This window comes from Trichomonas vaginalis, chromosome III (assembly GCF_026262505.1).
Source record: "Trichomonas vaginalis G3 chromosome III, whole genome shotgun sequence".
NCBI lineage: Eukaryota > Parabasalia > Trichomonadida > Trichomonadidae > Trichomonas > Trichomonas vaginalis.
Genome location: NC_067205.1, coordinates 25612493 through 25637907, shown reverse-complemented (window position 1 = coordinate 25637907; position 25415 = coordinate 25612493). Strand labels below are relative to the sequence as shown.

The 25415-nt window shown below is 33.3% G+C and overlaps 12 protein-coding genes across 12 annotated transcripts; 5 read left to right on the top strand and 7 right to left on the bottom strand.

The window, feature by feature from the left end:
* Positions 1 to 44: 44 nt before the first annotated feature.
* TVAGG3_0764180 (RNA polymerase II transcription regulator recruiting protein) lies at positions 45 to 1010 on the bottom strand (the record flags this gene model as incomplete). Its single annotated transcript, XM_001311551.1, has 1 exon — positions 45 to 1010. One exon carries the CDS (start codon positions 1008 to 1010, stop codon positions 45 to 47), a length of 966 nt encoding a protein of 321 aa, XP_001311552.1.
* Positions 1011 to 1588: 578 nt separating this feature from the next.
* On the bottom strand, positions 1589 to 3958 carry TVAGG3_0764170 (armadillo (ARM) repeat-containing protein family; the record flags this gene model as incomplete). Its single annotated transcript, XM_001311550.1, has 1 exon — positions 1589 to 3958. The coding sequence occupies one exon, from the start codon at positions 3956 to 3958 to the stop codon at positions 1589 to 1591; it is 2370 nt and encodes a 789-aa protein (XP_001311551.1).
* Positions 3959 to 4040: 82 nt separating this feature from the next.
* Positions 4041 to 5990, top strand: TVAGG3_0764160 (ERAD pathway; the record flags this gene model as incomplete). The annotated part of the gene is made up of 1 exon (XM_001311549.2): positions 4056 to 5990. One exon carries the CDS (start codon positions 4056 to 4058, stop codon positions 5988 to 5990), a length of 1935 nt encoding a protein of 644 aa, XP_001311550.1.
* Positions 5991 to 6079: 89 nt separating this feature from the next.
* TVAGG3_0764150 (protein kinase protein) lies at positions 6080 to 6337 on the bottom strand (the record flags this gene model as incomplete). The annotated part of the gene is made up of 1 exon (XM_001311548.1): positions 6080 to 6337. One exon carries the CDS (start codon positions 6335 to 6337, stop codon positions 6080 to 6082), a length of 258 nt encoding a protein of 85 aa, XP_001311549.1.
* A 1725-nt stretch (positions 6338 to 8062) lies between these two features.
* Positions 8063 to 9241, top strand: TVAGG3_0764140 (O-acyltransferase protein; the record flags this gene model as incomplete). The annotated part of the gene is made up of 1 exon (XM_001311547.1): positions 8063 to 9241. One exon carries the CDS (start codon positions 8063 to 8065, stop codon positions 9239 to 9241), a length of 1179 nt encoding a protein of 392 aa, XP_001311548.1.
* Positions 9242 to 9285: 44 nt separating this feature from the next.
* On the bottom strand, positions 9286 to 10518 carry TVAGG3_0764130 (protein serine/threonine kinase protein; the record flags this gene model as incomplete). Its single annotated transcript, XM_001311546.2, has 1 exon — positions 9305 to 10357. One exon carries the CDS (start codon positions 10355 to 10357, stop codon positions 9305 to 9307), a length of 1053 nt encoding a protein of 350 aa, XP_001311547.1.
* A 1275-nt stretch (positions 10519 to 11793) lies between these two features.
* Positions 11794 to 14056, bottom strand: TVAGG3_0764120 (R-SNARE STXBP5 6 domain-containing protein; the record flags this gene model as incomplete). Its single annotated transcript, XM_001311545.2, has 1 exon — positions 11798 to 13984. The coding sequence occupies one exon, from the start codon at positions 13982 to 13984 to the stop codon at positions 11798 to 11800; it is 2187 nt and encodes a 728-aa protein (XP_001311546.1).
* A 337-nt stretch (positions 14057 to 14393) lies between these two features.
* On the top strand, positions 14394 to 14773 carry TVAGG3_0764110 (rRNA binding; the record flags this gene model as incomplete). Its single annotated transcript, XM_001311544.2, has 1 exon — positions 14410 to 14655. The coding sequence occupies one exon, from the start codon at positions 14410 to 14412 to the stop codon at positions 14653 to 14655; it is 246 nt and encodes an 81-aa protein (XP_001311545.1).
* Positions 14774 to 14941: 168 nt separating this feature from the next.
* Positions 14942 to 15964, top strand: TVAGG3_0764100 (dolichol-linked oligosaccharide biosynthetic process; the record flags this gene model as incomplete). The annotated part of the gene is made up of 1 exon (XM_001311543.1): positions 15122 to 15706. One exon carries the CDS (start codon positions 15122 to 15124, stop codon positions 15704 to 15706), a length of 585 nt encoding a protein of 194 aa, XP_001311544.1.
* A 120-nt stretch (positions 15965 to 16084) lies between these two features.
* On the bottom strand, positions 16085 to 19008 carry TVAGG3_0764090 (spectrin binding; the record flags this gene model as incomplete). The annotated part of the gene is made up of 1 exon (XM_001311542.1): positions 17038 to 19008. One exon carries the CDS (start codon positions 19006 to 19008, stop codon positions 17038 to 17040), a length of 1971 nt encoding a protein of 656 aa, XP_001311543.1.
* Positions 19009 to 20626: 1618 nt separating this feature from the next.
* Positions 20627 to 21203, top strand: TVAGG3_0764080 (RNA polymerase II transcription regulator recruiting protein; the record flags this gene model as incomplete). The annotated part of the gene is made up of 1 exon (XM_001311541.1): positions 20636 to 21136. The coding sequence occupies one exon, from the start codon at positions 20636 to 20638 to the stop codon at positions 21134 to 21136; it is 501 nt and encodes a 166-aa protein (XP_001311542.1).
* Positions 21204 to 21475: 272 nt separating this feature from the next.
* On the bottom strand, positions 21476 to 22714 carry TVAGG3_0764070 (protein serine/threonine kinase protein; the record flags this gene model as incomplete). The annotated part of the gene is made up of 1 exon (XM_001311540.1): positions 21476 to 22714. One exon carries the CDS (start codon positions 22712 to 22714, stop codon positions 21476 to 21478), a length of 1239 nt encoding a protein of 412 aa, XP_001311541.1.
* Positions 22715 to 25415: the final 2701 nt, after the last annotated feature.

The window sequence follows — 25415 nt, the reverse complement described above, 5'->3', positions numbered from 1 at the left end:
ATAACAAATAGTTTTTAATGATTAATAGACAATATAATATATAATTAAGCAAGTGCAGCTTGCAACATACGCTGAAGATCAAGGCGATTCTGCTCTAATGTAAGCATCTCGCGAGGACCATCTACTTTCTTCTGTTTGAAGATTGGTAACGTCTCTGTCAAAGGAGCAAGTTCAATGACTGAAAGTCTCTGAGGTGGATGAACAGGAGATGAGCAAACAGGTGATAATTGTAAATCAATGTTGTTGATATTTGAAAGATCTGGTTTTGGAATGTTATCATAGTAACCTTTTGGTTTTCTACCACGTTTCATAACGAGTGGCTCACCCTTCTTCATTCTTTCGAGTCTCTTTTTCAAAGTACTGTTCCAACGGTTCTTGATACAATTATCTGTTCTGCCTTCGAAGAATGTAGCAATCTTAGTCCAGCAGTTGCCCATTTTCTCATGTAATTCGATAAGTAGTTTATCTTCTTCTTCTGTCCATGCTACCTTTGCGACGTTTGGATCGAGATGGTTTTTGAAGCGTTCGCGGCATTGTTTTCCTGTGCGTCCACGGAGTAAGAGAGCAAGCTTTGCCCAATCTTTATCTCCGTTTTCAGCTACGTATTTTAAGATAATTTCGTCTTCTTCTCTAGTCCATGAACCTTTGATCAAACAAGGGTTAAGAACTTTTTCCCAACGGCCTGCAAGTTGTGGTGCGGTCTTGTTGGGGAAGAATTTAGCAATTGAACTCCACGCAACTGTTTCTGATTGTGAAGCAATTTGTGTTAGAAGAGCATCTTCCTCCTTAGACCATGTGGCATTGGTTGTAAGGTGGACTTGCTGTCTGCGTGTACGTGTTGGGGCAAGTGCTGAGAGCTCCATCACTTCTTTTGTTAAATGTGAACTTATCAATTTTACACTGTCAGCCCTCTCAAAGTTTGATTTCAAACGTACACATAACCGGAAAATCGCCTCAATTTTTGTGGGATTAACGTACGATTTTTCCGCCTTAGTATCGTAAAATCTCATTTTTATGAAACTTCGATTTTAATATGGACATTTCTGATAAACTCTCTTTGCTGTGTATATTTATAACTCATTTGTCCGGATTTTGGTTGATAAAAATGGTTTAATTTCAAAATTCGAATTGGAGCTAGATCCATTTATAACTGTTCATAAAGCATTGATTTTCTCTGATATTGTTTCAAAAATACTAAATTTTAGAGAATCAAATCTTATTTTAATTGATTGTATAACTCATACATTAATATTATTAATTCATATTGATTACTTGTAAGTTTAACCTATGAAATTATGAATTTGCAAGATATTCCGGATCAAATGAACTTAAAAATTTATTTTCAAATGATTTTAGTCCTCATACCACTATTATTATCAAGATTAATGATTTGTTCAATTGTATTTTGTATTCATTACTGTTGAAAAAATGCTTTTAGAATCAAATTGTGTAACTTACAATGGATCTTGACAATGTTAAATAGTCAAATATAGAGTGTAATAGCTAGTATTGAAATATTATTAATTATATAAAACTCTAATATATTAATAACACTTTATAAACAATAAATAACAATCTAATATAAAATCTATGAATTTGCTGCTAAAGTCTTTGCATTTTGGTCAAGTTCATTAACGTTAATTCGAGTAATTGGCCAAAGAAAAGATTCTGAGCCTTTGTAGCTCTGATTCAAACATTCCAAGGCCACAGGATAGAGAGCAGCTGCATACTCGTTATGTTGCGATATAATCACAAGCATTGCGACGTAATGCAAGTAATTTTGGTTATAAGAAGTGATTTTTTCAATTCCCAAGTACTGTAAGTACTGATCAAGTACTTCTTTGCTGATATCCAATGATCTGAAGTCAATTAATGTCGCAAGAAGCAAAAATTTCACTTGATTGAACAAATTTTGAGAAGAAATCAGTTGCAAAACAGGGGAAGCATCTACAGTTTCATCAGATTGAATAATAAGCGATAAAATGATCGCCAAATTCGCATCTTGGAAATTAGATTTTCCAAATTTGGAAAGAATTGTTTGGAACCACAATTCTCCAACTCCCAATACTTGGAATGCATTAGGACATATAATTAGCAAACAACAGATCGTTTCTACGATGTAGGACAAAGATTCCATTGTTACATTAGAATCCAAGCTCTGGCAGAGCATTTTCATCAATTGGGATGAAATCTCATTGTTGTTCAATGTGAAAATCACTCCAATTAACGAACAAATTGGTTCTACAGAGGAAACATAAGGATCATTAAGATATTTCTCAATAAACGCTGAGAGATCGTTAGTAATAACTGACACTCCACCTATTTCTACCAATTTGCCAACGATCATCATTAAATTTGTTGTATCTTGTGCATCTAAAATTGATTCTTCGATTATTGGAAGATAGAAATCAATTATCTTGCACAGTTGCTCTTCTCCGAAGTCATCATTGGTTTTTACGTACCTTGCAAAGAATTTCAAAGCGTTTTTCGAACAATATTTTTCTGAAAACTCTAAAATTGGTTCTACAAGGTCAACTGGGATGTCTTCGCCATTTATAAGTAATTTGTATAATACTCCAATGGATTCATCAATAACTACGTCACTCTGAGAGTTTGTTAGACAATTAATTGTAAATTCCAAGAAACTATTGTAAATTGGATATTCATAGATATGCTCTATTGACTTCTTTATCAAAAAGAGAAGCGTTGCGAGCTCAACTGGGTTGTTTTGGCACGTTTCGAATGATCTTTGAACAAAATCGGCCAAAACACTCTGTAATGTGTGTAGTAATGCATTATTAGTCTGGCATGCAACTAAATACATTGTTGGCTCCGATGGTTCTTCCGTAAGAAGGAATTGAAGAAAATTTTTATTGGAAGAGCCGAGAGAATTGGCCAAAAAGCAGATAGCATCACGGCACGTTTTGTCTGTGTTGTTTTTCCTCTTATATGAAAGGTAAGAACTCAAATAATGGTGAGGATTATTTTCAAAATCAAAAATCTCGGCTTCTCCAAGGGTACAAAGCGAAATGAGCATATGGACGGTTTCAACATTGATCGGAACAACTGAATTTCTCCAGTCCAAGCAGTTTGCAAGCGGAATAAAAATATCTCCTGGAAAAGCCTGAGTTTTGGCTAATTTTACCATATAAGCGTAGCATAACTCATACAGGGTATTAAGAATTTCTTCTGTATTTTCTTGTTTCGGACCAATGATAAGATTACTGATTAAACTGGGAACAAAAGAGACAATCTGATAATACATCTCAAAGAACATCTCGTTGTCAGGTACTTGGTCTGGAAAATTATTAAAATTTACGATACAAATTTGAGAGGCAAAGTTTACATGTTCAGAATTTTTTGAATTGTAAAGAGTCTTAAATACTTCAAGTGCGCGGCTGTAGATTGTGCATCCTTCCGGGGATTGCGAGAGTGTCATATCCTGGAGGATTGGAGTAATAGGTGCTAAAACAAACTCGACTAACTCAGATCTGTCAGTATTTCGGCAATTACTGTCACAATACCTTGGTCCAAGCAATTTGTAAACAGTAAGAAGGTTAGATAAGTAGTCTAGAGGTGTTTGCGTGTTAATAAATTGTAAAATTTCTAAGAAAAAAGGGGAAATGTCCAAATAAAAGATTTGTAAGACTGATTTGTATCTTTCTATTATGTGTTCAATTGCTGGATGACAATTAATTATCAAATTTTGTAAAAATTCGATGATTTGTCGCTGAATTTCTTCTGAAACAGAAGTAAACGATTCTTTTATCCATAGTCTCAATGCACCTGTTGCTAAAATATATATTTCTGGGTTTATATCTGTTCTTTGAAGTATATCAAAGATTTGAAGATAAAAATTTTTGTCTTTTGTACAATTTTCGATAAATTCTGAAGCCTGTGCACGAATAGATTCATCTGGTGAGCTCGTAGCAACTAAATTTTGTATGACTTCATCCATAAAAAGTTTTTGACCAAAAAAAATTATTACTCTTTGGCCAAACGGTCTGTATCGTTATTAAATTTTGAAATTTTTAGAATCAGGAAAGACAGATGCGATGAACAAACCTGCAATAGAATGCGAGAAAAGTACTGATTGTCAGCATAATGATGCTCAATATCTACAAAATTTAAAGTCAGCAGCAGAAAAAGGATCAATCGACGCTTTATGTAGTTTAGGAAAAATCTATTTCGAAGGCGGCAATAAATTTGCGCAAAAGAACACATCCACTGCTGTATCTTACTATGATCGTGCCGGAAATTTGGGAGAACAGAAAAGAGATGACAAGGAATTAGCTGAAAAGGCCGGCTTTGCACTTCTCCGTGCTGCCGAGATCATGAATTCCAATACGAAACTCGACGATATTGCAGACAGCGCTCTCTCTTATTATGGGCGTGCGTCAGCTCTTGGAAATACCGAAGCGTCACTAAAAATAGGGCGATTCTTATTCAAGCATATCAATAACAAAGCTCTTTCACAAAAAGCTATTGACATACTCAAAAATTCATCAGATCTTGGTTCAGCTCCAGCCCAGAACGAATATGCGCGATACCTCGAGAATGTTTTGAAAGACGAGACCGCAGCGCTGAAGTATTACACGCTCTCTGCCAACCAAGGCTACGAAAGAGCGCAAATTAACGCATCCAGAATTCTCATGAAGAATAAAACAGGTGATACCGATGATGTATTTCCAGGAACAGAGGTTGCACCCAAAAAAGGCAAAGCGAAGAACCCTAGTCTTCCAATTCCCCGTCCTTCATCAACTCCTTCCCTCCACGAAGAGAAAAACCAAAAACAGACGAAAAATTCCAATTCCGACCTCACGAACGAGCAAAAGATCAATTCCCTGATTGACAGAATAATGTCCATCGATGCAGAAGACCACAAGAACCGCGCAACACTCATGAAAACGCTAAACATTCCAAAAGGAACAGTTTTGACCTCAGAAACAACTAAGAAACTAACAAATCTACTTATCTCTGTTTTATCTACTGCTCCTCCTTTTTCCGTCATCATCCGCTCTTACAAACAGATCTATTTCAACCCACGCGAGTCCTACGAAGACATCACCATCGCCTACAGTCTTTTCCCTCTTCTTTCTCTCCAAAACTATCCGAATCAGCTTCTGAAAGCTCTTGCAAGGAGATTAACTTCCGCTTCAAACAACGACAGACAGGGCGCGAAGGACTGTCTGATGAAGATAAACACACAGATACCTTTTATCATACACCTCATCGCTTTGACATTGACTCCTCCTCCTCCCCACGGCACAAAGGATTTGTTGGATTTGGCCTTCCATTTCTTGATTGAATACAAACCTCCTCCACCACTTTTTGATGACTTTTTCGTTACTTCCTCTTTTGATGACGAAAAGAACGTGTTGGGACTGAACTCAATGATCTCCGAGCAGAGATTAAACGACGGACTAACGATATTCAATGAGTTGTGGTGCACATTTCGAATTCTCCATTACGCACCTCATTACCAATCATATTTTCAGCAATTCTTGAAAGCATTGACTGCTTTAGCGAAAACAAATGAGTTTTTCGCACATGACATAAGGAGATTCATTGTCAACCACTGGCCAAGACTCGATCCACAGAAGGCAGTCTTGTTTATGCAAGAAGCAACAGCTCTTTGCGTGGAAGGACCTCCTCCAGAAGAAGTTGTTTGGCAGAACTTGTCTTGGAGATCTTCGTCAATACACTGGCAGATCGCTATGGAAGGAATGAAGTTCATTGAGACAACTATAGGAAGGACTGATGGTTTCGACCATTCGATACTCACATTCCTTCTACAGGACGCAGCAAAGAACCATTGGCACAATGGAGTCAGAACAAGAGCTCAGTCTGTTTTGGCTTTGATTCCGGACACAAAGCCAAAGAGACCAAATTTGCTACCATTCGATCAATGGGGAGAAATAAAGAAGATAGCAAAGAAGAATTACCCAAACGATGTATTCGAATCAAAGATGAAACTCAAACCAAAGTAGAAAATCTTTTTTTGTATTTTTATTTATTTGTCTTATCTATAAATTGTTTGTTTTTATTAACCTCTTTTTAATCTTACGGAATCGACTGCTCATGTTGGAGACATTGTCGCTGAACCTAAATCTATGATTTGCAAGTTATTCATGTTTTCATAGTCGAATAAAACGTTATCTGGCTTTAAGTCGCAATGTGTAACTCCATTCGCATGTAAAAATGAAACTCCCTGCAAAATTTGTTCCATTATATTTCGAATTGTACTCAATAATTGGGAAACTGGCCTATTTTGATAAATTCCCTCAAATAATGACCTTAATAAGAGAGGCTCTACGATAATTACGTGATTGTCCATTTCAAAACTAGAAATTGGCATAATTATATGGTTTTTTCCAGGATGATCTGGGACACTTGATAGAAGTTGATGCAAGCTGACTTCTGATATGCCGGTTGCATGGTATTGTGATAAATTTTTAATGATTTTTCGTTTTTCTTCTAGATCTGCATATAAAACATGTACGAATAAGAAATTTTATTTGAAAATAATTTTTAGAAAAGGGCAAATAAAGAGCAGTATCTTTTCGCGATTAGATCGTGGTAATAATGCATGAGTATGATTGTTGGACTATTGTTAAATTGGGCGAAATTTTGAAACGTTTCGAAAACTATATATAGTATGTTCAAATATATTAGAATTCAATAACATGCAATACTGTTAACTGTAAACAATCGATATTAAGTGATTGATGAAAATCAATATCAATATCTAAAAATTTGGAGCCTTTTTTGACTGGTAGCTCTTGCCCTCAATCCCTAGAATGAAATCGTCCTTGCTGATTTTTTCCAAATTTTTTAGAATTTGAAAAATGCCTAAGCAGTTTTGTAGAAAATGATAATGATTTTTACAATTCTCGATTTTTTTTGGAAAAATGAGGTTAAAAATCTTGAAGATTTAAAATTATTATTGAAACAAAGCAATTATACTGTATTTTAAATCGATGTATGCATTTCATTTTTGTTAACCTATATTTTTTTTAAAAAAATATGTCAATTATATCAGCAAATTAAATAATTATTTTATAATGATACAAAAAAGAAGCTTATTTTCCAAACATTTAATTGATCAATATTTTTCTATCAAATATAATATATGATGATGTATAGATCATCAAATATTGCAAGTAAAATAAAAAATATTTGCTTTAAATAAAGGATTTGCTTAACATATTTAAAAGCCATAGTAAATATCTAGAAAATAATCAATGAGATGATGATTTTATTCAAAGGTAAGTTGAAGATGTATATTGTGATTTGAATGTCAACAATAAATATGAATAAAATCTATATCAAACTAGCATATTTAGATTTGTTATCATATTATTTTGATAAGTTAGTGATTATTGCTTCAGGAAGAGCAACATTAGATCTGTAACTCAAAATAAAAACCGAAGTTAAGCTAAGATATTTGATATTTTGTAACCCGATAGAATTCATGATATTATATCAGAATGGCTAGTCAATCTGCTGTTTCTATATTGAATTAAATTTATTATACCGAAACATTACTTTGGTTATCATTGGCAATACGTAAGAAATCTATTCTTGTAATATTTCGAAAAAATAAAGGTATCAACTTTAATGCAAGAAATGATGAGTTTAATATCGAGTAATTGGATTTTTGCAATGTTAATATCCTTCTGCACAGAGTATATCATTGTTTCATACTAATGATTTTGATCAATTCTTCGTCAATGATGATATAAAGCAGGATCAATAAACTTAGGTGTCACTCCCTTTTTTTTTAAAATTATACCCCAAAATAAGGAATTTTTTTCTTCCTGAAAAATTCAAAAGAATTTCATCCGTTCTTCACAAAATTGAATGGAATGATTTTGCTCAAAAACAATGAAAATTTATTTGTTTCATGATCTACTTATTATATTAAAAGAATTGAATTTTTCAAAGGCTTGGTCGTTTTATAATTTTTCTTTGGAAATTATTGATAAACACAGTGTTTCAGCACATATCCAAAATGGTCAATTTCTTTCAATTAGCGATTCTGATTCAATTTCAAAAAAAGATGTTTTCCTTTTTAACTGTCTCTACTATTGCGAAAAAGCCTGTTATCCTAGTTCCTGGAATTGGTGCATCGAATATATATGTCAAGACAGGTTCAACACCATATAAATGGTACTGCCCAAAGAACGTTGACGGAATTGGTTGGATTAATGACAAATATGTCATTCCTCCTGTATTTAACTGCATACTTCATTGGATGTCGTTGCAATATGATGAATCAACTCAATGTTCAACAAATATGGATGACGTAACTGAAGCAAGTACAGTTGGTTTTGGAACTCTCGAAGGAATCACGCAAGTTGATGTGTTTACAAAGTATAACGTATCATTTATTCCATATTACAAGAAGATTATTCAATACTTCGAAAATAATGGATACGTCGAGGGCATTGATCTTTATGGTGCTCCAAATGATTGGCGTAAGGGAATTGCCTGCCAGTCAGCTTTCGACAACCGTCTGAAAACCTTAGTTGAAGATATTTATAGGAAGACTGGCCAAAAGGTTGTCTTCCTTTGCCACTCCTTTGGAACGTTTATCACACATTACTTCCTTTCCCAGAAAATGTCAGCTGATTGGGTCAATAAATACGTCGACCATTGTGTTTTTATTGCACCTTCCTTTGCTGGCGCTGGAAAGGCCGTTAGAATAGGCTGGACAAAGGCTTACCATAAGTTCATTGAGTGGACAGACGAAGATTTCCAATTGGCCGCTGAAACATTGGGAGCTGTCCATACCCATTTCCCCAATTGGGACTTGTATAAGGGCCAGCACGTATTTTATGGTCCTGACGGCCAAGGCTATGGACCAGAAGATTTACAAAAGATTTTCGTCGAACACGGAAGAATTTCTCCAGAAAACGTTAAGCTTTTCAATCTCCAAACACCATTCCTTTCAAAGCCAATTCCTGCGCCACGCGTGAAAACAGTCATTGTTTATAATGACCAATTAGAGACTCCATTTGCTCCAAAAGTCAAGAGCTGGGAAACCAATGACCTTGATATGGTAACAACAGGTGGAGATGGTACAGTTCTCGCTCCAGGTGTTGAGCAATTTTGCAAACTCCACAAAGATATGACAAAGTGCGTCAATTTGAACGATCCTTCATCAAATGGTGAACACTACAAGATGCTCATTACTGATAAATACGTTGCGCAGTATTTTGAATATTCGCAAGAATAAATAATTCTATTTTACGTTAAAATACAAGAAGCTATTATTATTTTTTATTAAAAAACAAATATATTATATACAAAGTTGTTTTTTCAATTGTGTTGCAATTGAATCAAAATCTGAGTTCTCTCCGTGTATATTAATGATGCGGATGATATGAGTTGTATCGACCAGTGGGAATATGTCTATCTTAATGGCTAATGACGATAAACCAAGTTTAAAAGTTGCGTTTTCGCTTGAATTTTCTTCATCTTTGATGCAACCGCCCAAACTTTCTATTCTCTTGTTTAAGTTCCTCTTCAGAGCATCCAAAGGAGAAATAACAGAAAAAGCGAATGGAGAACAAATACAGTTTTTCGTTTCTGTATTCTGTTCTTTCTCTATAGAGCATGGTGTCATGGAACATTGATCAGTATATTCCATAACCTGCTGAGGTTGTAATATCTGTATATTTGCATTTTCAATTTGGATTTCACGATCAATGATTTCTCCTGCAGCTGATGATGTATAATCCTCAGAAAACCATTCATCTTTACGGACATCTTCGATTGTATAGCGGAGTCGTGGATTTCTGTGAGTTAAACGTCGAATTAATTTTGCAGCCGCATCTGAAATGAAATTTGGAATATATAACTCTGATAATATGATATTTTGGATTACATCTTGTGAAGAATCAGCGTGGAATGGAACTTCTCCGGTAAGCATAACATAAAGGATCAGTCCGGCTGCGTATAAGTCTACTGATTGTCCTCTGTATGGCGTTTCTGTTATTACTTCAGGAGCTAAATAGTTTGGAGTTCCCAACATATCTGTAAATAAATCGGATTGTGTGATATTTCTAGCAGATAGACCGAAATCGATAAGATAAGCTTTATCATTTTTATCGATTAGAATGTTATCTGGCTTAATATCACGATGAATAATTCCATTTCTATGTAAAAAGTCAATTGCATCAATAATTTGATGAAAATATATTCTTGCTGTTGATTCACTGAGGCATCCATTTTGGCCGATTATCTCTGATAAGTCTTTTCCACGAATCAAATCTAATATAAGGAAATACTTCGTTTGTGACTTTAAAACTCTATGTAACTGTATAATATTAGGATGGTTGATTCTAGACATAATACTAATTTCCTTAACCACCGTATTCTCAACTTCGCTATCTTTGATCTTTCCGGTTTTAATAACTTTACAGGCATAACTCTTTCCTGTTGCCACTTCTTTGGCATATTTGACCTTGGAATAAGAGCCAATTCCAAGTGTCTGTCCTAACTCGAAACCTGAAATTACTTTCAATTAATTTTATGAAGCTTTTTGCAGAAATTTAGTAAATTTATAAATTCATTACTCCATCATTAGTAGAACAAGAATTATAAATCATAAAATCTATTTTATCAATTTTGAAAGATTGAGAAAAACCTAACGTTTTGACAGATTCCAGAAGGTATTATACATCCTAGAAAGAATCAAAATTAATTCAAAAAAATTATATAAACTTTATATTTATTTCAGAGGAGATAGAATTTTTTCAAAGCTCTTAAATTTGATTCAATACATATAAAATTTTACACCTTTCAAAACAGTTTCCAATTATTATTCGGATTATGTATTATTATTCCTTTCTAAAAAAATTGATCTCAAAAAACCCGATTAAAAATGCAATTTTCAATTAATCGATTATTATTATAAGTACATTTCATATCAGGGTAATAGATTTTAGGAAATTAGCGATAAAATCACAGTTGAAGAAGGTTCATTTTTCAAATTGAAATATGATAGAAATGTTACAAAGAATTATTTAAAAATATTTATTTCCTAATAATTTCAAAATAATCCGAAAACCGAAATTCCTTTCTCCGATTCAGAACCTTATTTTCCTTGTTATTCTTTGCATATTTGTAATACTAACAATAGATACAGGTGATTGTACATTTCATTTTCTTTGTGTAGCAAAAAATTTTGTAAACTTTTCATCCCAACTGGGCCGCACCGATAGACTACAACTACAGAAGCTATGAAGTTTGTTAATGAATCAGGGTCACCATATATATAGACTTGCAGTCAGCATATAAAAGACTATATGTGAATATAAACTACATATCAAAGACTTCAAATCTGTTATAATTCAGAATATGCTAGAGAAATTTAGAATTTCATGCCTATTAAATGATTTCTTTGTCTAACTATGTTTTCCACATCTATTTATAACTTATATTTACGCTTCTGGACAAAATATCATTAAATTTTCCTTGATGTGGGGAATATCTATACATTACATTCTGCTATATCCTTACACAATATTTAAAACAATTAATACTTATCTCAGCGGCGTGGGATTATTCACAAGGTTAAAACAATGTTTTTCCCAAATTGAGAGATTTCTTTTCAATCACGAATTCACCGATAAAAATATGTTAATGTTCATTGTAACTATGTTCATTATATCCATGAGGCTGTGTAGATACATTTTGTTATAGGGAGTTTCTAAATATATTCACCCAATGCTCCCTATAAATTCTATAAAACAATGCAATTTTTTTACATAATAAATATAGATTTTTTTTACTTATTCAGTTTTCTACAAGCTTCAGCGAAATCTCTTGCGTGATCTCTAATTCTATTTGCTTTCTCTTCAAGTTCATTCAATTTCTCACTTCTCTGCTGTGCGATAACCATCAATTCCTGCATCATCTGACCAGTTTCTGCGAGGTTAGAAGCAGCAGATTGTGTCTTTGACCTCTTGAAACCGAATTTTTCATCAGCTTCCTCAGTTGTTGGAGCTGTGTTTTTATTTATCAGTCCGAAGAAACTCTTCTTCTGCGGAATAGCAAGTGCTGGTGTCTCCTGATCGAACAGTTTTGGCTTCACCATGTCATTCAAATAAACAGAAGTTGCGATTTTATCTGAAGAAATGATACCGCACTGATCGATTGGAGTGATTGTTGCCTCTGAAGGAGCAGAGAGTTTTCCGAGGCTCTTCAGAGTGAAATCAGGCAGAGGAAGCAAATTCAAGTGGGTTGGAGTGCATGTCATCAATCCGCCCCATCTCATGACACTGACATGCGTAACATTGTGATCTATTGTGTCCTTCCTGATCTTCTTCATTCCGTCTGTTGCATCAAACAGCAAAAGTAATTTCTTTGTAACAACTAACAAGTAATTTCCATCTTTTGAGGCTTTTCCGAAATCGTCAATGCATTCAATCAAAACTGCAGGGTCGTCTTTATCGAAGCCTTCGTATTTCTCGCCATTGTAAATGATGGAATTATCTTTGGTGATCAGACATTCCTGGCCTTTGATGAACAGGGCGTGGATGATGTCCTCGCTGCAGGAAGGAGAGAACATGTCGCCTTCTGCGGCAGGATTGAAGTTCACCATGTCAGAACTGTAAAGTTGAGGGAATGAGTCGCAAAATACGTGGCAAGAGTTCTGATGGATGTAAACTCTGAGGGATTCTTTAGCTTCGACAACTCTGATGACCTTGTAATCCTTGACATCGACGATATCAATGGAAAGTGGCGAAATACAAACAAATTTGCCGGAAATGAAGGTTGTTGGATATGGAGCATCGATCTTCTTGGTGCCAATGTATCCATTCCTCGTCATTGAGTGTACGTTGAATGATCCTTCGCCAATATTCTCTGTTACGTAAATAATATTTTCGTATTCGTAAGCTTTGCACTTCGTTCCGTCCAAAATCGGTGGATATAGGATGAGTTCGTCGCATGAATCAGCAACATTGAAGATTCTGCCGTCAGTAGAAATGACATATAAAGTAGAAACTCCTGCTCTGTCGAAATATGACTTTGTGTAGATTGGAGCGATTCCTGGTGCTAATCTAACACCTTCTGGTAGAGAAACTCGTCTGTTTCCGATCATTATTGAATCAAATTCTTTAGATCTGACAATTGTAAATTGTTTTTCGCTTTCAAGGAGAGTTGTGTAGATTGCTTTTTCTCCTTCTTCAAGTTTTTGTGTCGAAGAAACTTTGTTTCCTTTGATAAGAGCAGAAGATCCGTCTTCTAAGATAGATGCTGCGTATCCATCGAATAAATCAAATTCGTTTACTTTCTGTGTTGAATATTTATCGACTTCCATTGAATCTATGTCCAAAACGTCGATTTGATCATGTGCAACGTAATAACTCATGCCAATAGGGCAGCTAAGAGCCTTTACTGGCTTTCCTTCGAATATATTTACGTAAAAGTCCGTGAATTTCATCTTTTCGAGTGAAAATCCCAACAAAGCTCCTGTCGTCATTAAAATCATGGCGAAATTGGGTGTCGAAGGTGAAACAACAAGCTCTACAATGATTTCTTTGAGCGAAATAACTCTCGGAATGATCTTGTTTTCAGCAACAACCCAATGAGTAACGACAGAATCTGTTCTGAAGTGTCTTCTGCATCTGAAAGACTCCTTTTCGCTATCATTAGGAGTTATTAATGCTTGATTTGGATGATTGTTGTAAATGTGTTGTGAATAAACAGATACAAAAGAACTTGTGTTTGGACAAGCGTATAATCTGCATATAGATGTTGGAGCAGCATCTTTTGAAGCAAGCAATCGACGCTCTTGATTCATAACAAAAAGACGTCCTGTGGCATCTCCGAAAGCTAATAATTTGTATCTTGGCTCAAAAGCGATTGAGGTCACTTCAGCTGGTTTCTCGAGGTCATATGGGTTTAGATCTACACCAAGTTGTTCGGTTGTGGGCTCAGGTAACGATTTTCCAAATATTCTTGATAACATTTATATTTTTATTTATCGTCCAAAATTTTTGACAATTTTTTCTGATGATTATTGAATAATGTAAAATAGACATGTCCACATATCACAGGACTGCCATCAGCACCAGCGACCTATGTACTTGTTAAAACAGCTTAAATAATCATGATGCAATGTAAAACGGCAAATTTATCATGAATCATAGCTAAATCTTAATTCTTATATCAAAACAATCGTACACAGTCTATGGTAATTCAAAGTTATTCCGAAAATCTCGAAAATAATGTAATTTTTGATAAAATTGAAAAATTATGTTCATAAACTGGACATTTTCTCTGTTAATTAAGATATGCTTCTCATGTACTATACGGATAATTCATTATTTCCATCGAGATATTTATGAGCTATTTTGAGAACTTTACAATTGGTTTGGTCTGACCTTACGAAACATGGGTGCTGGCACACCATCTTTTGGTCCAAGACATAACAAGACACACACAATCTGCCGTCGCTGCGGAAACCGCTGCTTCCACATCCAGAAGAGCAAATGCGCCAAGTGCGGCTATCCAGATGCCACAATGCGCCATTATGACTGGGAAAAGAAGGCTCACCGCAAGCGTGCTCAGGGCTCCGGCGAAATGCGCCACCTTAAGGTTACATTCGCTAAGCTTCAGCGTGCCTATGCTCCAAAATAAATTGCCCAAGTAAATTTTGATTTATATATTGCTGAGTAATTAAATCAAATTTTTAAAGACAAATACATTCAATCAAAAATCTACATTTTAATCTCTAATTAAAAGAGAATCACTAATTTTTTTTTAAATATTTTTTGATCAAAAAACAATCGATCAAACGTTGGTTTGTGTTACAGTAGTATGCCATTTGAAGGCATATATGCTATGAATAAGCACTTATTTCTATATAACCACTTCGATATTTCTAATTTTTATTTATTTTTCATATTTTAATCTGACAACTTTGATTTATGTGCATATGTGATCTGAGAATAGTAGTTTATTTTCAAAAATGGAATTTGTAGCAAATCTATGCTCGCCTTTTGTAAATAGTGAATGCTGCCATTCCCTTTTCGTTGACTTTGATTTCCAAAATAAAAAGTGTGTATCGCTTTTTATAAGCCGAGGCATTGGTTTTGGACTGATTATGTTTTCGGCAATTCTAAAGTTACCTCAACTCATTCAGATTCTTTATAACAGAAGTGGCAAAGGTTTAAGCGAATCATCCTTATTCATGGAAATTACTGCAAATGTTCTCGCTTTATGTTATCATCGACAAAAAGGTTTTCCTTTTGCTACATACGGCGAAACTTTACTTATTATGACTCAAAACATATTGATTGGATACTTCGTCACACACTTTTCCGAGAGATACAATCCTATGACGTGGAATGGATTTATGATTTTGACATTCTCACTAATTTTCGGTGTAGAACACGGCGTTGTTAGCAATACAGTAATGAACACTCTATGGATGATATGCCTTCCACTATCAATTGCGTACAAAATACCTCAAATTTGGTATACATATAAAGCTAAGTGCAAAGGAGAACTTTCTACACTTTCATGCTTCCTTACACTCATGGGATCATGCGGAAGAGTATTTACAACAATCAGAGAAGTTAAAGATTGGTCTGTTTTGTTAATGTACCTATTGAATGTTCTTTTGAACGGAACAATATGGATACAGTGCCTTATACTTCCAAAGAAAGCAGATTACAAGAAAACATAAGAAATTTTGATGCAAGTTTGAAATCAAATTGAAATTGAAGAGTTTTGATCTCTTCAGAACTAATTTTTGTTATTAAATATAAAAATATCGTTTGTATAGTTTTAATAGTTTCATTTTTCTCACCAAATCAAGTTTTTTAATTTTTAGCTCTTTTTTCACCAAATTTAGATTCGATTGATGATGGAATTTTGCTAAGTATTTATATGAGATAGTTTTAGATATACTCAGCAAGAAGGTCACATCTTCATTGTTGCTAATCAGGAAATGCACCAAAATGACTATTCATCATTAATCTGAAACATTTTAGCACAGTCAAAAGCTGATTTTTTAAAATAGATTCATGAAAAAATTCAATTCAAATGGATGGTATCATATTATTTCGGGTCTAAGAGTTAATGAACTAGACATTGTCTTGGATCTATAATCACATTTGCAAGGTTCATCATATTATCATCATGATGCAAGTTTCAGTATATTCCTCATCTTATTTTGCTTCTTATGATGATACAAGATAAAAATTTCGAACCGTAACACCATAATGCTGTGTCAATATTTAGAAGTAATTCTTATCACATTGGAATTACAAATCCACCCAGTATTTAAGTTATGAACTAAATTAACGATCCGATCTAAAATATTGAAATTTCAGAATTCTGGATGCATCATCTATTTGTTTTCCACATATTTTACAGCTTTTCTATTTTTCATATATCAAGAAATTTTCTGGAATGATATGTAAATATTTGGATTTTCACATCACATCAGATGCCCTTGAATGATAAATCCGATACTTTTGACCAAGATTTTATGAGGTGATTCGACTCCTATGTATCATCAGCGATTATCGATAGAAAAAGATCAGTGAATATCAATGATGTTTTTTTTTCCTTCCAAAATTATGCTGCAGAAGTTTAAAATTGCAAATGGTAACACTGATTTGCTGTGTCATTACTTAGAATGCATTCATATCTCTATGGACTTATTTCTCCTCTTAGTTCCCTGGCTATAAACTAACTTATTGATCCAGTCTTAAATTTTGAAAACCAATATCTGGAAGCGCTCTCTATCTAATTTTCATTGATATTACAACTTATCTATTTTTCAAGGAATTTTACACAAAATTAATTTAGGTAATAAATATAGACTGCCGATGAAAAGCTGTATTGTATGACATGTCAATATTTGGATATTCACACGATATAAGATTACATTGAATGATAAATCCTATGCTATTTAATGAGAGATTTTTTTTCATTTCAAAATGATGTAAATAAGAGAAAATTAGATATGATTGATATATTTACAATAAAACAGAAAAAGTTCTACACTATTTATTGGGAGTAGTTCAAAAAGAGATAAATAATAACCGCAAGGAGTGCGACGATGCCAGCACCCATACCTTCCATGATTCTTTTGATTTTCTTATTTTCAGCTTCGATTTTTCTTTTCTTTCCCTTGTATTTCTTCTCTATTTCCAATTTCTCATCATTTGCCTTTGTTAGATCTTCCTGTGCCGTGGCCAAATTTGCTTTAACTTGGTTGTAATTTCCAACAATTTCAGTTAATTCGCTGATTTCATTCATCAACTTCTTATTCTCATCCTGCAGCATCTTTAGCTTCTGTTGCTGCTCCTTCTGTGGTGCGTAAGTGACAATTCCTATCTGGCTGACCATTCTCTTCGAAATAATTCCGGAATTAAGTGTTTGTGTCCCCAATTCGCTGTAAACAATGATCGGGTGCTCCTTCTCGTAATCCTCAATGACTTTCCTCATATCTACCTGCATCCTCTTCAGCTCCTCGTTCTCTTTCCTCAATTTCGGAAGTTCCTCCGTCGGATCGTAGAGCAGTTTGACCCTCAGCTGGCCTGGTGATGGCACAGAGTTCTTCTCCGCCTCCATGAAATCCTCGTTCGGAGTGGCGCCGCGAGAGAGCAAAAACTCAATCATCGGAAGGCAGCGTTCTGAGTACGCAATCATGATTGGGGTGCTGCTATCTTTGTCGATGGCGTCGATTGGAAGTCCGGAATCCAACAAAAACTTGCACATTTCGATGTTGGAAGTGGCAACAGCGATGTGCAGGGCAGAGCGGCCGTTTTCGAGGGTGGTTGTCATGTCTGCGCCGTGGGCAAGTAAGAATTTCGCCAGGTCTATGTCCTCAGCTTGGACTGAGATCAGAAATGGAGTGAATCCGAGAGAAGTCCGGTCATCTATGTGGAATCCGTAGTCTTCCCGTAATAGGGACTCTATGATGTTGATGTTGCCGCCAACTGTGGCCATGTGGAGAGCGTTGCAGCCGTCTTTTGTGACAGAATCTAATGGAAGGCCTAAAGAGACTAATCTGTCAACAAACTCGTAGCTGCCGATAGCGCAGGCGATGTGCAATAGTGTCTTGTTGGAAACGGTCTTAGCTCTGATGTCGGCGCCGCATTCAATTAAATAATCAAAAACTGTGGGGTTGTATTCCTCAAGGCAGAGGATTGGCGTGACGCCTGTAATTGTAGGAGCGTTAATATCAAATCCTTTTGTAATTAAGTACTTAATTATGTAGATATTTCCACCGGAAATCGCGCAATGGAGAGAAGTAAGTCCGTCCGGCCTTTTGGCATCTTTGTTCTCTGTCTTTTCGTAGATGTAGTTGAAAACGTCAAGATTTCCACTCCTTGCGGCCAACATCAAAGATGTTGTACCATTTTCGGTTGGCGTGGAGTATGAAGCTCCATGTTCAATCAGATACTTAATCATGGCCATGTTTCCGAGTTCAATTGCTCTATGAAGCGCTGAAGTTCCATTTTTAAGAACAAAAACTGTTGTTGGGTCTTCTTGAAGGAAATACTTAGCATACGCAATTGATCCTCTTTCTACAGCATCCCAGAGATCGAGGACTGGAATTTTGACAAGTTTTCGGAGTCGATTTACTTCTTTAATTGCTCTAGAAAGCATTAGACGAGTTTTGCTTGTTTTAAACATCAAAGTTTTCTCATCAAACTCAATTCCTTCGGCATTTAAGATTTGGCGTAATTTTTCGTTTTGAGTCGTTAATTCTGAGTAATTTTGAGAAGATTTTCTAAACTGTGCAGACTTATCATCGTACGGAATACCACTTGAATCTAGAATTTGGCGATATTGCTCGTTTTGCTTCATTGCGGAATTATAATGAGATTCTAAATCTTCAATTTGTTGAAGAAACTCTTGAGCTTCCCCCTCAAGCATCTCTATTCTACGAGTGAGTTCTAAGTTTTCTTGAGATAGCTGCTTAGGATCAAGAGTTCCGATTGTTATCTCAAACCCTTTTTTCTCACTCATCGTTTGTCACGTTTTTTAGTGAATTTCTATTGCAGAATCATCGCAAATATGTTTGCATTGCATATGACATTAATTTATATCAATGAAAACAACGTTAAATGAATGAAATCGGAATTGAGATGAGTTTTGTTAAAAAGCCTGAGAATTAGGAAGTTTGAATAGAAACGAGATGCTAATTCTTGACAGTGTTGACACAGATTTGCACTAAAATTTAAAAATGTATTTTCATATTAATATTTTATATATGAAAATGTACATATCATGTATAATATTGCTGGTGAAGTGGTTCATAGATATTTCAGTTTTCAATACGAATCTTATTTTATCAAATAGTAATATGAAAAATACTTGAATAACTTCCGAAAATAGAGATTTCTTTATAGTGTCTTATGGGAGACAGTTGTTAAATTTAGTGTCTTTGGAGTTTTGTGAATTCCTTGTTGTTCAAGAAACGAAAAATGAATTAATAAATAAAATTATCTATATAAAATCGGGAATATGAGGACATTTAAGCGTATAATTTGTGATATGAATAATATTTTAACAGAATCATACAAAATATTAAATTTGAAATTAATTTTAACAACATTAATAAAATTTGTTAAGAAAATTTGAACGAGATTATAATGTAGTAGTAAAATTAAAATTGAAAAATTAAAAAAGTCAGGTACCCATCAAAATGATAATCTGAAATTCGTGGATTTATTTTATATAAATGTTTGAAACGTATACAAGATGTTTAAACTCCAAAATTACTTTCAAGAACAGATTTTTTTTTAAATTTTCGCGGTGTTTATGAAAGATAATAACAAAAAATTAGGCTCGAAAAAAATATCAAGTTTATAATCAGATAATCTTTTTAAATTGGCCGATAGGTTCGATATCCTTTCAATTGAAAAGTTGTTATTTACAGATTGTCTCAAAAATCTCGCTGAAAGAAATTAGGAATTTTGGCTTGATTAAATTGGTCACATAGTTTGTAACGAGAAATTTAAATGTGACTGAATATAAAACCCACTTCAAAAATATTAAGAGGTTTGTGAACATAATGTCAAAAAAAAATCGATGATGGTAATTGATATTTATCGAATTGTAACTGTATTTTGCAAATTATTTTCAAAAACGATATGAATATTTGAAGCGATACACAAAAGCTCCCTGCATTTTTTAAGTTGGCGAATAATGAATAATTTAAATGAGTACGAGACATAGAATCGCATCAACGTTATCTTCTCAATCAGGCCGCACAATTCAAAATAATTTAAGTATGGTAGATTGCCGAATCTTTCAACACTACTTATAAATATCCATTAAATATTAAAAATATGGTTTTGATAACAAAATATTTAAATTGAAAGTGTTAACTCAAACGTTCATAACGTTCCAAAACATTATTTTCCTATAGTGATATCATATCTAATTAAATGTTCCAAATTTAAATGAGCATTTAAACTTTTGAAAGATTATATTTTTAGAATTCTGCTATGTTTTATAATTGTAATATGAATTTTTCAATCTCAAAATCTCTTATCCGTCTGAATTTTCACTTTTGAAAAGAGATAATTTCTGAGTAAATTGTGAACTTCGTGACAGATTTTTTCTTCTCAAAATTCTAATTATTTTTTACATGACTTCTTCCGGCTCACATAAGAATAAATGGACAGCTTCAGAAGATGCAGCACTTGTAGATGCTGTTAAAAAGCTTGGGACAAAATCTTGGAAAGATGTTTCTTTTCTAGTTCCAGGTAGAACTGGTAAGCAATGTCGCGAAAGATATACCGGACAACTCGCCCCATCAATTTCAAAGGACATATGGACAACTGAAGAAGATGAAGCGCTCATTGCAGCTCAAAAAATTCATGGAAATCGTTGGGCTTTGATATCCAAAATGCTTACAGGCAGATCCTCGATATCTGTCAAAAATCGATGGGGATGGATACTAAGGCATAGGGTGGCCAATAAAGTTCAAGAAGAACCCAGTTACAGTCCTAGCAAAACGAATCAATCTAATACTCCGATTGAAAAAGAAAATTGCTCAGGCCATCAATATTTTGTTCCTTTAGAAGTCCCAAACTCTTCTTTGTTTGGAGCTGATTTTGTTCAATTTCAGAAAGCAATACTTGTATGAACGGGTTATTTGTTTATTATTCTAGTGCGTAGAAATAATACTATTGTTTTTTTTTAAAAAAATCCGAATATTATTTTTTAGTTTCGTTTTTTTTATCATTCAATTATAAAAATTTGACACCCAAGTTTTACGTTTTGTCCGTAAACGAAACTAAATTATAAAAACGATGCCTTATTAAGAGACAAATATATATTTAGCTCTAAAATTTGAGCGATCCAAATCTTTTCTTTCAACCACGAAAACCATATTCAAAGAGATTATTACACATTATGTACTAATAAAATTTTGATTATATGAAAACACGAACAGAATAAACATGTATATTTAAATTATTAAACATTAAAATCTCCCATTAGAGTGTCTTAACTGAACTCTTCTCGGGGGAGTAATCATTGCTTTTCCAGCTGACTTCAATGTTGTTGTTGAACTAGTAATTGGGCTTGGAGCAAGCTTATGTAACGCGGTATATTTCTTTTCATTACTTGGCATGTGCGAAATTTTAGTAGGGATCATCATAGCCTTTGGCTTATGAAATTCTGGTTTTTCCATTAAAGGATGCAAAAGGCAGAAATAAGTCGTGGTTATATCGGTAATATGTCCAAGTTCAAGATCGTGAGTTAATTCTTCACTATTTATGCCGTAATCGACGCATTTTTTAATAATATTTGCGTCTGGTTTTATTTTGCGGCGTTTGAATTTTGAAATGTCTTCTATTGAATCAACTTGATAAAAAACTATGGGCTTTGGCGTGACATTATAAGGAGATTGCTTTAATCCGTGAAGCCAAGGATGATTTTGGAGCTGTAGAAGTGTTGGACGATTTGATGGTTTTATCGTAAACATTTTTCTTAATAAATCGGTAAGTTGAGCTGAAAATGACATTGGAAAAGTAATGTTTGATGCTTCTTCAACGAGCATTCGATAATTTGTATTTTGTGGAGTAAAAGGCAACGTTGCTGTCATCATTGCATAAAGGCAAACACCAAGCGACCAAACATCGCATTTCTGATCGTAATCCGAGCCTGTTATAACCTCTGGCGCCGTATATCCTGGTGTTCCGACAAATGATTTCATAATATTGCAATAATCAGTTCCGGCAAGTCCGAAATCAGTTAACTTTATGTTATTATTGTTATCAATAAGAACATTTTCTAACTTAAGATCTCTATGAGCTAAAAAATGTACAGAATGTAAGTAACGAACAGCTGAAAAAAGCTGAATGAAAAGAGGGCATGCTTCTTGTTCACTTAGTCCATGTTTACTATTTACATATCCAAGTAGCGTTCCCCTAGGTATACATTCCATGAAAAAATATAATTGTTGTTTATAAACAGATAATCTATACAAACTACATATGTTCGGGTGTTCGGTTTGCATAAATACGCTAATTTCTCGCATAATTCCATTGAACTCTGATTCCTGGAGAGCGCCTAAATTAACGATTTTTACTGCTGAATATACTTCTGTTGCGACATGTTTTGCTAAATGAACTCTGCTAAATCCTCCGCTTCCAATTTCCTCAAGGATCTCGAATCCATCAATAATGAGCGGCTCCTTATTTTCAGGATTTTCGCTCATTGTAAAAAAAAACTATCGTAAAAATCAAATATTGATTCTGCTAGAATAATTGTAAACAATAAAGAACATTTAGCCAGATGCATATTTTTATGTTCAAAATCCGTAATTTGAAACGAATTTAGATTACATTTTTATAAAATGAGTCCTTGATTATCAAATCTGAATTTAATTTGGTTTACAGCTTCTTTGGGTGTGGTGAAATGGTATGGTTCAAAGACCTTTAATTAGCTCGACATAAAGTTTGAATATGATTCGAAAAGATTATTCAAACTTGGATAAAATAATATTATGTAATTAATTAAATGAATTCTATGGTTTAAAAATAAAAATTAACCCTGGTAAAGTTAAAAAATCTAAATTGAAGTTTTAAAATTAAAAAAAAATAAAAATAAAAATATCATAAAACTATGATGAAGCTGATATTGAATTTTGAAATATCTTAAAAATTTGGAATTATTGATTTCAACTTATTCAATTTTATTCATTCTCATGTTATTAAAATTCAAAAGTTCTCTCAACTTTGAGTAATTCAAATGCGAAGGGCCATGATTTTAACATAGGAGTTAAATAGCACAATAAATCTAGCGTTTATAAGTTTATTAAATCGGAATTTGGCACGAATCTTTTCTTTATTGAATGAATCTTATTAGAATTCCGACAATAATAAATTCACACGGATAATAAGAATCTAAGTGTGCTCGTATTATGAGTTACAAAGTCATTATTACTTCATTTATTAAATTCAGCAAGACAAAAAAATATGCCATATTTGATTAGATTTTAATGTGTAAATAAGTTATGGTTTCATACAAATCACCTTTGGAAATGCCAAATAACTAGGATAACATTATCTAATTTGAATTTACAATCAGTTTCTAATTCAATTGAGCGACAATTAGATTAACAAAGGATCATTACGCTGGTTGCTTTCAGGCAAACAAATATTTAATCCTGTTTTAAGAATATATATCAATAATCCAATTTCATCACCAAAAGATGAAAAAAAAATCAAGTAATTACATTTTGGAAATGAAAAAAAATATTTTACTCACAATTTAGAGAAAAACGATTATAAAAAACATCGTTAATTTGCTTAATTATTATTTTTTTAATTAAATTTTTTTCCCCTAGCTTGTCTCGATGAAATTAGCATGAACCATTAGAGTGGCTTTAATAATAGCATAGTTAAGTTTTGTTCTGAACTTCAAAGTGTTTTTTCAGATCTTTCGTAGTTTCATAACGTATGAATTATACGTTAAAATGAACTATAAAGAAGCATATAAATGTTTCCTGTAACTGTAAGATTTTAATTTGAATTTATTCTGAACATTTCGAAGGTTGATACGGCCATTCAAAGAATATTTAATCATTAAATAAAAATGTGAGTGCAATGTATTGATTAAATTTCATAATTATTGATAATAGAGTTATGTTCAAAAAAATCTTATAAAAACATGGCAGAATTAAGTAATTCATAATTCTCTCTAATTTTTATACTGATTCAATTAATTGAACTACTAAAATATTGATATCAAATATTGAGGGAAAAATCCTCATAAAATCCATTTTATGCGAAAAAATCAAAATTTGAATCTTACATATTTTTCAATTTCAAACCATATTTACTTAAAGTGCCTACAGACAATAAATTGAGAGTGTATTCAAAAATTAATAAAATATGCAGACTCTTTCTTCTCAAAAATGTTTATCATTACTGGATCAAAAATTTTAATATTCAAGTTTTATGATTACTATATGGATATAAAAAATAATTTTATCCTTCAAAAGCTGAATAAATTTTTTACAAGTTTACAAAAGTCAACGGCTCATTTTGACGATTCCATTCTTTACTGATAATGACTGAAGCTCAAGACAAAATAATTGAATTGGAATCAAAGTTAAAGGTAATAAAAAAGGCTATTTTACAATTTAACAAAGGAGACCAAAAAATTGGTGAAATTGATTTCAAAATTACTCAAAATCTTAAAGAAATCGCAAGTATGAAAGAAGAATTTACGAAAACATCCCATTACGTGACAAATGAAATTATGAAAATTAGGGAAGAATTTGACGTACAGAATCAATCCATTACAACCACTATTAATAATTGTATTGGAGATCATATTAAAGAACTACAAGAACAGTGCGATAAAAATAGTGATAATATCGACTCAATTGATGAAAGAGTTCTTATTTTAGAAGAAAATTATCAAACAATAATCGAACAAATGAAAACAATTGCTAATGTTACTAATATCGAACAAAATGTTACTAACGTACATAATGAAATAGTTTTAGTAGAACAACGTTTAAATGATGAAGAAGAGAAATTAAAGAATGCTCAAGAGAAATTACTTATGCTAGAAGATAATGCTAGCGCAGAATCAGAAAAGGCCAAGGAAAAAGCCGATGATCTGCAAAATCAAATTAATGACATCAAAGAAAAAGCGAATAACTATGATAATAATAATGAAAAAAATGCTAAAGATATTCAAGATCTTAATAATTTAATTAATTCGTTAAAAGATAAAATTGATCAAAATGAAGATGAAGCAAAGAAGAATCAACAAAACAATGAAGAAAGAGATAATAATAATGATAAGAATTTACAGAATCTCCAAGATAGATTTAATGACTTGGAAAATCTAATGAAGCAAGGAGATAATGACAACAAAGATCAGTCTAATAAGAATCAAGAAGA